Raw genomic sequence first — 13,646 nt, 5'->3', positions numbered from 1 at the left:
AGGCAAAAAACAAGGAGCCCCCAGAGGACAGCAAAGAGGCAGAGTCTGCGGAAAAACAGAGCAGAGAAGGAGACGCAAGGAGATGGGGTGGTGCCCAAGGATTCCAGAAAGATCAAGCAAGACAGACTGGGAAACACTTCCAGAAAACGGCTCCAACGTGCTGTGTCTGGACAAACATATGGGATTTTAAGATGACACCGAGGCAGGGGAAGTGACAAATAACTTCAAAGAAAACACAGTAAGATGGGATCGCAACCCTTCCTTATGTGAGGGAAGGAAAAATGTCACCAAGTACAAAAGATTTGCTTGTATACACCTGCAGCCTCTCTGGCTGGAAACTACACATGCAAACCCTTGGTGTAAAGACGAGATGGTAAAATACAGGTTTGTCCTAATAGCAAACGCTGGACTACGAGCGGCGGCTAACAGACTGGGAGGAAGAGAACATGGCACGTTATTTTGCCTTACGGTTCCTTTAGGAGAGCAAAAGCCCTGTGCTTCTATCAATATTTACACTAACACAACTGACGCACTCCCCTCCCAGGGATCCGGGGGGGCGGGGGGTTCTGCAAAGGTGATAATACAGAAGTACAACCGTCGCAAAAATCATATGCTCTGCCTAGTGGGAAGCTGGATTGAGATCTTCAGTCTTCACGTAACCCTAGTTAAACCCTGTTAGTACAAAAGGCTTCGCGCTAGTATTACAAAGATAGCACAGCACTTAGGATGAGATTTTTTTGATGTAATTGCTTCATAAGCTTATTCTGTCCTAAGAAATAGTAATAACCTGCAATGTAGGAAGATGATACCAGAAGGAATATTGAATATTAAAGTCTATTACTGTCTATTACAGCTGTTTCCTTGCTTAAATCAATTTCATTCACACAAACTCAGATGCCGGAGTGAGAGAGACAGAGACGTTTCTGAGGGATTCTCGTTTCACATTTTTCTTACAGGGCAGTGGGGGATACAATCGATGCCTTTATCAAAACATTTTCAGGCTGGTGCAGGTTTGCTTTATGACTATTTGGGGAACGATAGGGAATAATGTGAATCAGATGGAAGAATGGGGCTCTTCAGTTCATTTCTGACGTTTCAAGTCCCCCTCTAGCATTCAATGTTTTCTGCACGGAAAAGTTTGAGAAGGTGGTACAAAATTTTAGTTTACTTTTAAAGCCACCAAGATAATATAAGTTCCATGAGAGAAGGTAATATATCTCCCCAGGATCCAACACATTTTCTGATTTAAATAATGGGTGCTCAAGGTGGGACGAATACTGTCCTGTGGAATGTGAAACTATTCCGTTAGCCAAAACAAAAGACTTAATGAAGAATAATGTGCCTTGTAAACTTAACCACTGAGAATTTCTCACGGAGTCCTTTGTGGGACTAACATTAATAGATTCGTTAATGATTTGGCAATGAGTAAAAGCTATTATTCAATAATATCAATGCAATACCTACTCTAACAGATCAGCTTTTATATTTATCTTACATCAGTAGGTGTTTTTATGTCCCAACCTTTTCTTTTATGAGATTTTCCTGGTTCAAGTCTATAGTGTCCTCATGATGTTGTGGAAATTCATTTGTTATTTACTATTAACTTGTTATACATTTGGCAAATAAAGATAATAAACCAATGCTCAATAACCATTCAAAATCGGTCACCTCTACACTGACTACCCATTGAGGTCAAGAGCACATTTTCTTTAAAAAAATATATGACCATATAGTATGTTCAGATGAGTGGTCTTCACACTCTGCAAAGCTTGTTTCTACATTTATTGCAACGGAGATTTTTCAACGAAGAAAGACATTTGAACAATTTAGATATAATTTTCTAACTATACAACGTGCTAGTAATTTTATCTAGGTTAATTTTAAAATACGGGGATCTGAGACTCGATAAAAACAGGAAAAAAACACAAACTCTGAATTTTAAACAGCTCTTTTCCACAAATGGTCAGGTCTAACCTATTTTCTATACATATAATTTATAACAAATTATAACATATAACAAATTATATGGCATAATTTATATGCCACACAATTTGTGATAAATCTATGAAATTTAGCTTTATTCAGATTCTAAGATTAACTATCAAATCTGTATACAACTTAGGTTTAACTTTCAAGGACTCCAGCACACAAAAAATATCTTTTTACTTATTTGGGAAAATAGATAATCTCACGCGTCAGGAGAGGATGCCTGTGTTTTTTTAATTCACTGCAGCACACATTTACCAAAAAAGCAGTGTATTATGCAACACGGATCACTGAAAGAGCAGGCACTCAAAGGATGCAGACTCAGCCCGACAGTGGAGGAGAAAGGGAAGGAAACTTATACTATTGGTAAGCTCTCAAGGAAACACCAACACATAAGAAAGCCAGGCTGTTCCCTCCTGGGGACCTTAGAAGCAGCATCCTACATCTGAACAAAGGAACAAGCAATTGTTTCTCCTAGGACTCCCACCTCCTAGGTACAGCTCTTCAAAGGAAGGCCTGGCCCTGTTTTCAAGAAGAGAACTGAAGTCCAGGTGCCTTTGAGACCCTCATGTTGTATGTTGAGTTGACAATAGGAATAAGCGTGCCCATGGTGGAGTATGCTGGAATTAAAAGCATCCGCTGACTAAACAATAAAGCCAAAGAAAGGAAAAATCATCTGTGGTTATTTGGGGTAATGTCCCGGAACCTGCCGTTCTCGGTCCAATGTTAGGACAGAAATTCACTCTTATTACCACTTCAGACGGTAGAGCCTTCGCTCTTTTTAAATTTGTGTTCTCGTTTCTTTACCTCGTTGCTCTTGCTTATTCTCCTCGCAACAATCAGCTGGATCATTCCTCGTTTATTTCCTTCAGTGGACATGGACCTTCTGAGGGTTTCCATGGCATCTTGGTTCGTCTTACCCAGCAGGGATTCCCCATTGACTGCTATCAGTTGATCATTCACCCGCAGCCTTCCATCCTGGGAAGAAAACAGGTGAAAAATAAGTGCTGTCGAGTAGTCTTCTATAAAAGAAATTGCTTTCCCTTTAGTTTAAAAATAAATAAATAAATAAATAAATAAAAAGCGGGGGGAAAAAAAAAGTGGGGAGCTTTAATCCTAATGGATTATACCCAATTGAGCAGTAGCATAATAACCGCCTAAGCGGGGCATTGTAGCCTGTGTCTATTTCAATCATTTATACATTTGTAAATCAAGTCATTATCATAATCTGTTTACCAAAATAGCATACTAATGCAAGGGACACAAAGTGATTACTTTCTTGCTTCCAGAAACACCCAGAGAGGTTATTTACAACCCGAGACAGGCGAAAGCTCAAGGCTATTAGACAGGGGCAGAGACGCGCTCCCTGAACAGACGGCCAGGAAATTCTACCCAGGCAGAGAAATGGAGTAAGTGACCCACGCTGGGGGAGGGGAGGGGAAAAGAGGAGCGTTCTCTACATGCCAGTTCTGTGCGCGGACCTCCGTGGAGTCTTGGCATAGATTATCGTCACTTAGCTAGCGTGACTATGGGTTGTGGGTTCCGTGAGATTAAAGAAATATAAGAGTTGAAGTCAGCGACTGCGTTCGCAAATGATGCATCGCTGAGATTTCTCCGAGTTATTCGATCTTACCCAAATGTTGGGAAGAAACCAGTAAATGTCAGGTAACTGTGTTAAGTTAACTGTGTCCAGAATAGGCATAGGGTTGAAATGGCACATTTTTTTTTTGCAGTTTTTGGCCAGGGCCGGGTTTGAACCGGTATATGGGGCCAGCGCCCTACTCCTTGAGCCGCAGGTGCCGCCCTGAAATGGCACATTTTTGTGGATGAGCGCAGCCTGCTTCAGTTGTCGTCTACTTACTTTAGACGCCGCTCCTCCGTTGATAATGGACTTGACGAAGATTCCCAAATCCGCGTGGTTCTCTTTGGACCGGTTTCCTTTGACGCTGACGCCAAGACCGGCGGATCCCGAATCGTTCAGTGGAACTTCAAATGTCAGAAATTCCCTGGTGCCGTCGGGCGTGAGAACAATATCCTCGTCTTCTGGTTTCTAATGGGGAACAAAATTGCACGGCACATTATGTTCTCATGTTTCTCTCGGCTGTTTTTGAAGACAGCAGTTCTTTAATCAAAACAGGCACAATATTTTCCAGCAAGGTTCCACAACAGGGCATCAGCAGCCCTTCCAGATGATTCCTGGAACCAGCTGTTAATATTTTTATGTGGCACTTAATTCAATATGGAAACAAGCCTCCACCAGATTTGACAAATACAGGGAAAGATGTTGTGAAGGCACTGCTGACGTGTAGCCTGGAGATTCGGGACTGTCTTTTTCTGTCTGTTTACGTATTCTAAACCACAAGAGAAGAATAGCAACAACAGGACTTCGGACAAACCAATGGAATTCATTTGCCTCCTTTTCTTTTTCATTACGAATTGCCAGTGTTATGACTCGTTTAATATTCACTGAGGGTGTATTGTGGTTTTTTTTTTTTTTTTTGAGACAGAGCCTCAAGCTGTCCCCCTGGGTAGAGTGCCATGGCATCACAGCTCACAGCAACCTTCGACTCCTGGGCTCAAGCGAGTCTCCTGCCTCTGCCTCCCAAGTAGCTGGGATCACAGGCGCCCGCCACAACGTCCAGCTATTTTTTGGTTGCAGCCATCATTGTTATTTTTGGCAGGCCCGGGCTGGATTCGAACCCACTACCTTAGGTGTATGTGGCTGGCACCTTAGCCACTTGAGCCACAGGTGCCGAGCCAGGTGTATTGTTTTTATTCACCAACAACCACAAATCCTGATGATACAAGGTCAGCAGGAAAAGGAATGTAGGTTCAGAGCCACTAAGGAGTTTTAACCTGCAACATCCATGAGATAACATCAGAGGAAATTTTCCACAATGCTGTACCAAAGACAGCATCCAAGTAATCTTGTTGAACTAGTCACTTGGGTATCAAGTTTTAGCTTCATAGTTGCAGTCACCATGTATGGAAAATGACTGCTTTAATGTAAAACAGATTCAGGATGTACAAATTCTTTTTTCTCTCCCTTAAAACAGAAGAGGAAATGAAAACTGAATGGATAACCTAAGGAAAGTCAGAGGTGGCATATTCTGGCGTTAAGAAACACAGCACCCTGGAAGAGGACGCGCTCTGCCCTGGGAGTTCCTCTTCAGCAATCCCACCAGGGCCCACTTCACCCACCCCGACATGGGCCATCTCCAGACCACGGAGGCCAGAACTCCAGTTCAAGCCTGAAATTTCCAACCCCATAGCGGACAAGGGCACAGGCTTTCTGAATCCAAAGTGCATGCTTCACCTGGTCCTAAATTTTAAGTATTTCTCTAGAATCCACTGAGTTATTCGAGCTTAAATTGTCAAATGATAGTTGAAGAATGGTTAAGACTTATTATGGGACATCATTAGGCTAGGATGTAATCTAGCCTTTAAAAAGAATTGTGCTTCTGAAAAAGGTCCAATTATACAAATAAAGTGGGCTTCTGCAGAGTGCCTGAAAGTGGGTAGAATTCAATTGTTTTCTTTGCATCCTACCAAGTTTTTGAAATTTTCTAATAAGAACTAAAATTAACATGATAATAATAAAACAAATGTAAAAAGGAACCTGGGGATTTAGCATGTCATCTTAGCTGTCTCAATTTTTGGAAGTGTAGTATTTATCAGTAAGCATTCTTTTTAGAACATCACAATACAAGCAAAAAGCTGTTTTTTATTCTTCAAATCCATCTGTGTGATTTCTTTTTTTTTTTTTTTTGAGACAGTCTTACTTTATTGCCCTCAGTAGAGTGCCGTGGCATCAACCTTAAACTCTTGGGCTCAAGTGATTCTCTTGTCTCAGCCTCTCGAGTAGCTGAGACTATAGGTATCTGCTACAATGCCCAGCTAATTTTAGAGACAGGGTCTCACTCATGCTCAGGCTGGTCTGGAACCTGTGAGCTCAGGCAATTCACTCTCCTTGGCCTACCAGAGTGCCAGGATTCCAGGTGTGAGCCACCTCACCCAGCCCATCCATGTGATTTTTAAGGTGATAGTTCTTTTCTTTTCTTTTCTTCCCCTCCCCCCCCCTCCCCCCACAGAGCCTTACTCAGTGCTCTGGGTAGAGTTTGATGGAAGCCTCATCACAGCAACCTCAAAGTCTTAGGCTCAAATGATTCTCTTGACTTAGCCTCCCAAGTAGCTGGGACTACAGGTGTCCACCACCACGTCCAGGTAGTGATTTTTACTTTAAGTAGAGACCAGGTCTCACTACTGCTCAGGCTGGTCTCGAACTCCTAAGCTCAGGTGATCCACCTGCCTTGGCCTCCTGGAGTGCTAAGATTACAGACAGGAAGCACGGCAACTAGCTTAAAGTGATACTGCCAAAGTCATAATATCCAATGTTAATATTCTGCCATAGGGGGCCAGGCACAGTGGCTCATGCCTATAATCCTAGCACTTAGGCCCAGGCAGGCAGATTGCCTGAGCTCACAGGTTTGAGACCAGCCTGAACAAAAGCAAGACCCTGTCTCTAAAAACTAGCCCAGTGCTGTGGCAGGCAGTGTAGTCCCAGCTACTCAGGAGGCTAAGGCAAGAAAATTGCTTAAGCCCAAGAGTTTGAGGTTGCTATGGGCTGTGATGCCACAGCACTCTACCAAGGGCAACAAAGTGAGAGTCTATCTCAAAAAAGAAAAAAAAAAAATTTTTTTTTGTGATAGGAAATTCTTTGTACCACCTCAAAAACTGGCTTCATTAGTCATTAAGGACAAGGAATATTTCAATAAAATAAAGTGGCTAATCTGCTAAAACATGACAAAGATATAATAAGGAATGCAAACTAAGAAACAGGCAAGAGCTAAGTTAACTATGCAAATTCAATATACTTCAGCATCAAAATCCAAATGAAGCTGATGCCTGCTTATTACTGAAACATTCTTATATTAAAATATTCCCAAAGAACAATTATACCTCCAATAAAACCAATGCATTGGGTAGAAATAAAGATCAAATGCTCCCATCCAAATATTGATATTATATCACATTTATTGTACAAAAAACATCTTCCTATACATGCTCTGCTCGATAAACATAAATGCTCAATTCACTTTTAGTTTGGGTCCATATGGTTTGAAACGATTAAAGAATGTTCAATACTCAATAATGGCGTTGTGTGAATGAACAACACTCCCTCAACATAAAGTCTGCTGTAAAAATATAAAGTATAGGTATGTTTTTATGTTTGAAATACAAAACAGCATCAAGAGTACTGAAACATACCACACTCCCCTCCGACCTTAAACTCAGAAGTAACTGAAAGGAAAACAATTACTCTGCCAATCAATGATTTATATTCCTAGAAAGTCCACAGTTGAAAAGATGTGGAGAACAGACATCGTCCTCGGATAGGCCGCTGTAGGTCGGATCATTCAGTGTGTTCACCTGATTTACTCTGGAAGGTCCTTGATTGCCACTTGCTAACTTAGACCTAAAGTTGGCTTTTTAATGTTTACTGATTTTGGCATTTCCATAATATTTTATGAAAGCTTAAAACTCTCATGTTTTTCCCCTACTTGAAAAATCAAGATAAGCAGCTGAAGAAAAATGTTAATCAACCAGAATCTTTTCCTGACTGCTGTACTCTGAACCTGTTTTAAAGGGGACCATATTCTCCACGAGATAGTTTCATTTATTTAAAAAAAAAAAAAACAAAACTGCAGAATAGGGATAATCTTCCTTTTCATTTTTCTGATCAAGTCTTAAGTCATTATTATCATTAAAAACGTTTGAGAGACTACATTTCATTTGCTATTTCATTAATAATCCATTTGGCCTCGTCACACGGAGATGAGATTCAGCTTTTAGAACACAGTTCTCTGGCAGTAAAATGTTACAGGAAATTTTTGTTCTTCGAAAACCATTTGAAATGTTACATGACTGAGAACGTTCACAAAGTCACACCGGCATCGGGATCTCTGCATTCTGACATGAAGCACAAGTTAATCTTCGATCACCTTGTTATTCCATCCAGATTCTGCACCTCACCCACTATGTCCTGAGTCAAGTTCATTCTAGAGAAATGCGGCAAATGTGTCTTCTGTGACTGGCTCCTTGTGCCACCTGCGTCTGCTCAGATCTCTGCTGCACATGTCCGGTGTGCCGCTCACGCATACTCATCTATGAACCCTTCCAGGGCCTTCTTTTCTATCAATGCAACCAGCCAGCTCTTGCTTTTCCCATTTCTCCACTGTCATTTTTGTCTCTTAATGCCCAGAATAAAAGGGCATCTTTGCTAAGCAAATTAGAAATGGAGCACACCTGCTGGAAAATCTATTTACTTTCTGGCCTTCCTTAGAGAGACAGAGAAGATGTGCATTTGTGTGTGTCGCGAGACAGAAAAATAGTTGCAAGTGCCGCCACCATGGCCCAACTTTCCTTCTTCCTCAAATAGCCCAACAGCTACGCGGACACGCTAGGTCCATGGGCCTCTGCAGTCTGCAGTCACGCTACAGCACAGGGGTCTCTTTCAAACAAGAAATATCAGCTGATTACGGGAAGCGGCAAGAAAACAATCCAGGGAAGAGTCATCCCCGAGCCGCAACAGATAAAAAATTTTGGTAAGAAAGTACAAACCATCAGGAAGAGAAGCAAATGAAACCTGGTCTGTGTACGTATCACGGGAAACCGTGAAATTACAGAAGTGATCGCAATGCTCAATCTGGGGCTCTGCAGCGAATAAAAATGACAGGGCAAACACTGAATCAACTCCACTCTAATTAGTGGGTTTCTCTCTCCACATCTGGCTGTGCCCATAGTCATTCTCTTTAACGCACAAATCCCTGATAAAGTAAACAGAAAGGTGAACCCTCCCACAGATAATGCGGACTGTCGATAAGCCCGCATATGATGCGTGGACCACTAGACAAATCTAAAACCAGGTGCAATCAATCTGCAAAGAAATCCATGCAAATTCATCTATCAACAGACATTTTCGAATGGCTCAATTTTTCCCACTAAAATAATGATACCCAACAATGCAGACAGGGCAGTGAAATGGTCACACTCCGTTGGTAGAAGTACACAGAGATGCACCAGAATAAGGAAGCCTTTTTTTTGAGACAGTCTCAAGCTGTTGCCCTCAGTAGAGTGCCATAGCATCAGAGCTCACAGTAACCTCTAACTCTTGGGCTCAAGCGATCCTCTTGCCTCACTTTCTCTATTTTTAGTATAGACGGGGTCTCGCTCTGGCTCAGGCTGGTCCCGAACCCGTGAGCTCAGGCAATCCACCCACCTCAGCCTCCCAGAGTACTAGGATAACAGGCATGAGCCACTGCACCTGGCCTATGGAAGCCAATTTGACAGTGCTTATCAAAACCCCCTACAGTTTGCACACTGCTTAGAGCAGAAATATTACTTTTAGTAACATGGCCTAAAAGATGAACTGTGATCATCAACAAAGATATAACTGTAAGGATACAAACTTTTAATTACAATAGCTAAAACTTGAAAACAATCTATACAATCTATGAAACTAAGTAAATTAAGACACATGTACACAATGGGTGCTAAGGAACTAATAATGTGCCTTAGGAAAATACTTCGTAACATGGAAAGACACTAATGGCTAAGAAACTGGGTGTCACCCTGTGGGTTCTCACAACTTCCAGTATGTTACCCATCAGAAACTCCATGATATGTTTTTATAAGTTGTTCAATGTCTGCCTTCTCAGATCAGTAGAAGCGTCACGAGGGAGGGACTTATGTCAGCCTCTGCTCATGTCTGGGACCCGACAGCTATTAGCTATCAGATATACGCTGGAACATGAGACACATTAGCTGCACAGGCAGACGAGAAAATCACAAACCTATCAAAGGACACTGAAGTCACAGAATTGCAAGTGATTTTTATTGTCTGTGCTTGATTGAATTTTCTGCACTCTGCATTACATTTATTTATTTATTTAATTTTGAGTCAGAGTCCCAAGCTGTTGCCCTGGGTAGAGTGCCACGGCATCATAGCTCACAGCAACTTCCAACTTTTAGGCTCAAGCAATCCTCTTGCCTCAGTTTTGCGATTTTAAGTAGAGACAGGGGTCTAGTTTTTGCTCAGGCTGGTCTCGAACTCATAGAGCTCAAGTGATCCACCCGCCTTGGCCTCCAGAGTTTAGTCGTGAGCCAACGTGCCCAGGCTGTATTACTTTTATAATGTTAAAAAAAATCTATCGTGTACTATTTCTTTAATTCTCCTTCCTCAAAAACACAATGGGGACGAGATGGAATTGGGGGAGGGTGATACAGGCTGTCCCCAACATATGGTGGTTCAACAAGGATCCTTCCACTTTACAATGACACCCACACAATCCTTTTTTCACTTTGGGTATTCTGTAAATTATAAGAGATACTGTATACTTAATTATAGTAGGCTGATGTAAGTGTTCTCAGCACATCTAAGGTAGGCTTGGCTGGGCTGTGATGTTAGATATGTCAGGTGTATTCAATGTATTTACAACTTAATACTATTGTCAACTTTTGTTGAGTTTATCCATGGGCTCAACGCACATCGTAAGTCAAAGAGCAACTCTTTATGTTGAGGAGGGGCTGATACTGAGGAAGGGAAAATGAGCTATCCATGAGCAGAACAGGTGCAGACCATCAACCTGTCACCTAAAAGACATCCTATGTTTTTTTTTGTTTTTTTTTTTTTTGAGACAGAGCCTCAAGCTGTCCCCTTGGGTAGAGTGCCATGGCATCACACTCACAGCAACCTCCAACTCCTGGGCTCAAGTGAGTCTCCTGCCTCAGCCTCCCAAGTAGCTGGGACTACAGGCGCCTGCCACAACACCTGGCCATTTTTTGGTTGCAGCCATCATTGTTGTTTGGCGGGCCCGGGCTGGGGATTCGAACCCACCACCTTAGGTGTATGTGGCTGGCGCCTTAGCCGCTTGAGCCACAGGCGCCAAGCCCAAGACATCCTATGTTAAAGGGAGGGTACACTTATACCACAGATAGAGATCTCAAATAATACGCAGGTATTGTAAACAAATATGAACAACTATTTATGTATGTAAATAAGAGGATTTTCTGAAAGAGAGAAATTATCTTCCTTTATTTATTTTTCTTGCCTAAAAGAATAACCTCCAATCACACTTCGACGCTTCTTTAAGTTCTGTATTTTAATTTATCCCATATGTGAGATGAACATTTCTGTATGTTACTGGTGCTGATATGTTAAGGTTAATTATTCTTAGTAGTAAAGTTAAAATGTCACATCTGGCTTTATTCTGCTCTTTTCTAATTCGAATGGCAGATGCCAAATACATTTTAAAAGATTTTTTAAATTTCTGTGCTGAGGAAAAATGTTTTGCACAGTTCTTAATCTCTCGTGTTAAGCCAGAAAAATACTTATCCAGTCAAAGAAACATGAAACAAAACCACACTGACAATCTCAAAGTCATCTGCTCCTCAAACTCAAAAATTTGCTCAAAGTAATTGGCTCTTCCAAAACGAACAGCAAAGATAAACTGAAGACATGTTCCAGATAAAGGAGAATAAAGAGATGTGACAACTAAATGCCGTGTATGATCCGGAATCGGGACCTGGACCAAATTCTGCCCTTCCTATGTGTTCGTTTGATCCTCTATCCATTACGTCGTGAGAGACATTAACTGAGCCAACAGCAATACGGTGTTACTAAATCAATGTTAATTTACTGATTTTGATAACTATGATGTGGTTCCTTAAAGCGTCTTTGTTCTTATGACTGATACACTGAAGTATTTAAGAATAAAGGAGAATTATATCTACAATCTGTTCTCAATTCAGAAAAAAAATTGGTAGGAAGGAGGAGGAAGGGATAGGTAGAGACAGAAGAAAGGAGGGAAGGAAGGAATAAAATTACACATTAAATGTGCTAAAATTTTAATAACCGTGGAATGTGGATGGAGGACACACTGGAGTTCTCTGTACTACTGTTGAAAATTATATACAGTAATTAACTTAGAATAGTTATGCTATATCTGAACCAATCTTTATTATAGCTTGAATTTAATAGCACAAAAAAATCATACAATAAATTACAAAGGTATGACCCACTTTGTCACCATTTGCAAAAGGCGGAGGTTAAAAAAATTACAACTAAGATGTACTTTCCAAGGGGGGAAAAAAAAACACACCAAATATTAAGAGATCATTCCCTTAACTATTCTAATTTAAGCAATTTAAAATGAATGCCTTAAAAATTGGTAAGAAGATCCACTACAAAAAATCATTACTATTTCTGTAAAATGATGGAAATAGTACACGATCCTAATTTTGGAATAAGGGTTTTTTGTACAAAAGAAAAAAAATAAGTTTTAAGTAAAACACTTGAAGTAGCATTTTTTTTTTTTTTTTTTTTTTGAGACAGAGCTTCAAGCTATCCCCCTGGGTAGAGTGCCGTGGCATCACAGCTCACAGCAACCTCCAACTCCTGGGCTCAAGCGAGTCTCCTGCCTCAGCCTCCCAAGTAGCTGGGACTACAGGTGCCCGCCACAACGCCCGACCATTTTTTGGTTGCAGCCATCATTGTTGTTTGGCGGGTCCGGGCTGGGGATTCGAACCCGCCACCTTAGGTGTATGTGGCTGGCGCCTTAGCCGCTTGAGCCACAGGCGCCGAGCCAAGTAGCATATGTTTTATAAAATTTATCGTGACAATAACATTTGATGGTCAAAACTAAACTACTGAGGTTAACATAGGATTAGTGTATGTCAATATAAATCTTCCACAAAACTCACCTAAGAGAGTTATGTACATTTCCCTGTGTGTTCTCTGAATATTAAAATTTATGTTCAGTAAAGGCCTAAAGAAGTGTTTAATCAGTACCAGGTTTTGATGAAGAGATCGGGCTCACAGATTCACTTGGTGATTAGTTCCCAGTTGCTCCGACTGACTCAGCTGTTCTCTTAGCTTACAGTGAAATCAATATGGCCGCCCGTACTTGTTCTCCTCTACCCCTTAGGTAAATGAATCTACCAATGACCATGCTTAATGATGAGCTTATTCAACTTCTAAAGAGCTATGACCTTTCTGAAATTAGCCTATCAAGATCTCTCCTGGACTTTAGGGAGGTTCCCAAAGAATCCCCAATGTATGCCTGCAGTTTTTGTAGGGAAAGACCACTAGTTCTTTTCAGAACGCACTATGAATTTTTGAAACTTAAGGGTGTATTATATCTTATCTCCCTGGCTAGTATCATCTCTAAACTATATATTTTTTCCAAAGCTGTACTTTTACCGATAGCTCTGAATCTGTTTAACATACAATTATGTTCCATGGTATTACCCAAGAGTTCCTGGGGGCAAATAAAGCAAGTTTGTGTTAGTTCTTTTGAAGTCGAAAGAAGAAACCATCCTTTTGATAAGTCATGGCCTGATAGTCAGTAAGTAAATCCACAACCTCATTGTGAGGGTTGATTTGGGGTGTCATCTTGAAGGTTGTTTTTGAACAAAATTAGCAATTAAATTGATGAAATCAGGCTGGAGCAGGGTGCCCTGTGTAATGGGCCTCACTAAGCCAGTCAAAGGTTTGAACAGACCAGAAAGATCAGCCTCCCTTAGCATGGAAGGATTCTCCTGCAGAAAGACCTGCCTCCCTAAGCAAGGAAGGATTCTCCTGCAGAAAGACCTGCCTCCCT

General features: G+C 41.2%; 1 protein-coding gene across 11 annotated transcripts in view; it reads right to left on the bottom strand.

Moving 5' to 3' along the window:
- The window catches only part of PARD3 (par-3 family cell polarity regulator), a 592,542-nt gene that overhangs the window by 274,932 nt on the left and 303,964 nt on the right, over positions 1-13,646 (bottom strand). For all 11 annotated transcript variants that reach the window (XM_023511361.1, XM_023511364.1, XM_023511363.1 and 8 more), the window contains 2 exons: positions 3,848-4,036; positions 2,794-2,964 (listed from right to left, as the gene is read on the bottom strand). In XM_023511361.1, coding sequence (XP_023367129.1) covers positions 2,794-2,964; positions 3,848-4,036 — 360 coding nt within the window. The remainder of the gene's footprint in view (positions 1-2,793; positions 2,965-3,847; positions 4,037-13,646) is intronic.

The sequence above is a fragment of the Otolemur garnettii genome, unplaced genomic scaffold (genome assembly GCF_000181295.1).
Source record: "Otolemur garnettii isolate 467f Iridium unplaced genomic scaffold, OtoGar3 scaffold00019, whole genome shotgun sequence".
NCBI classification, from domain to species: Eukaryota; Metazoa; Chordata; class Mammalia; order Primates; family Galagidae; genus Otolemur; species Otolemur garnettii.
The sequence above is the reverse complement of the archived record's forward strand: the minus strand, read 5'-3'. Positions and strand labels throughout refer to the sequence as shown.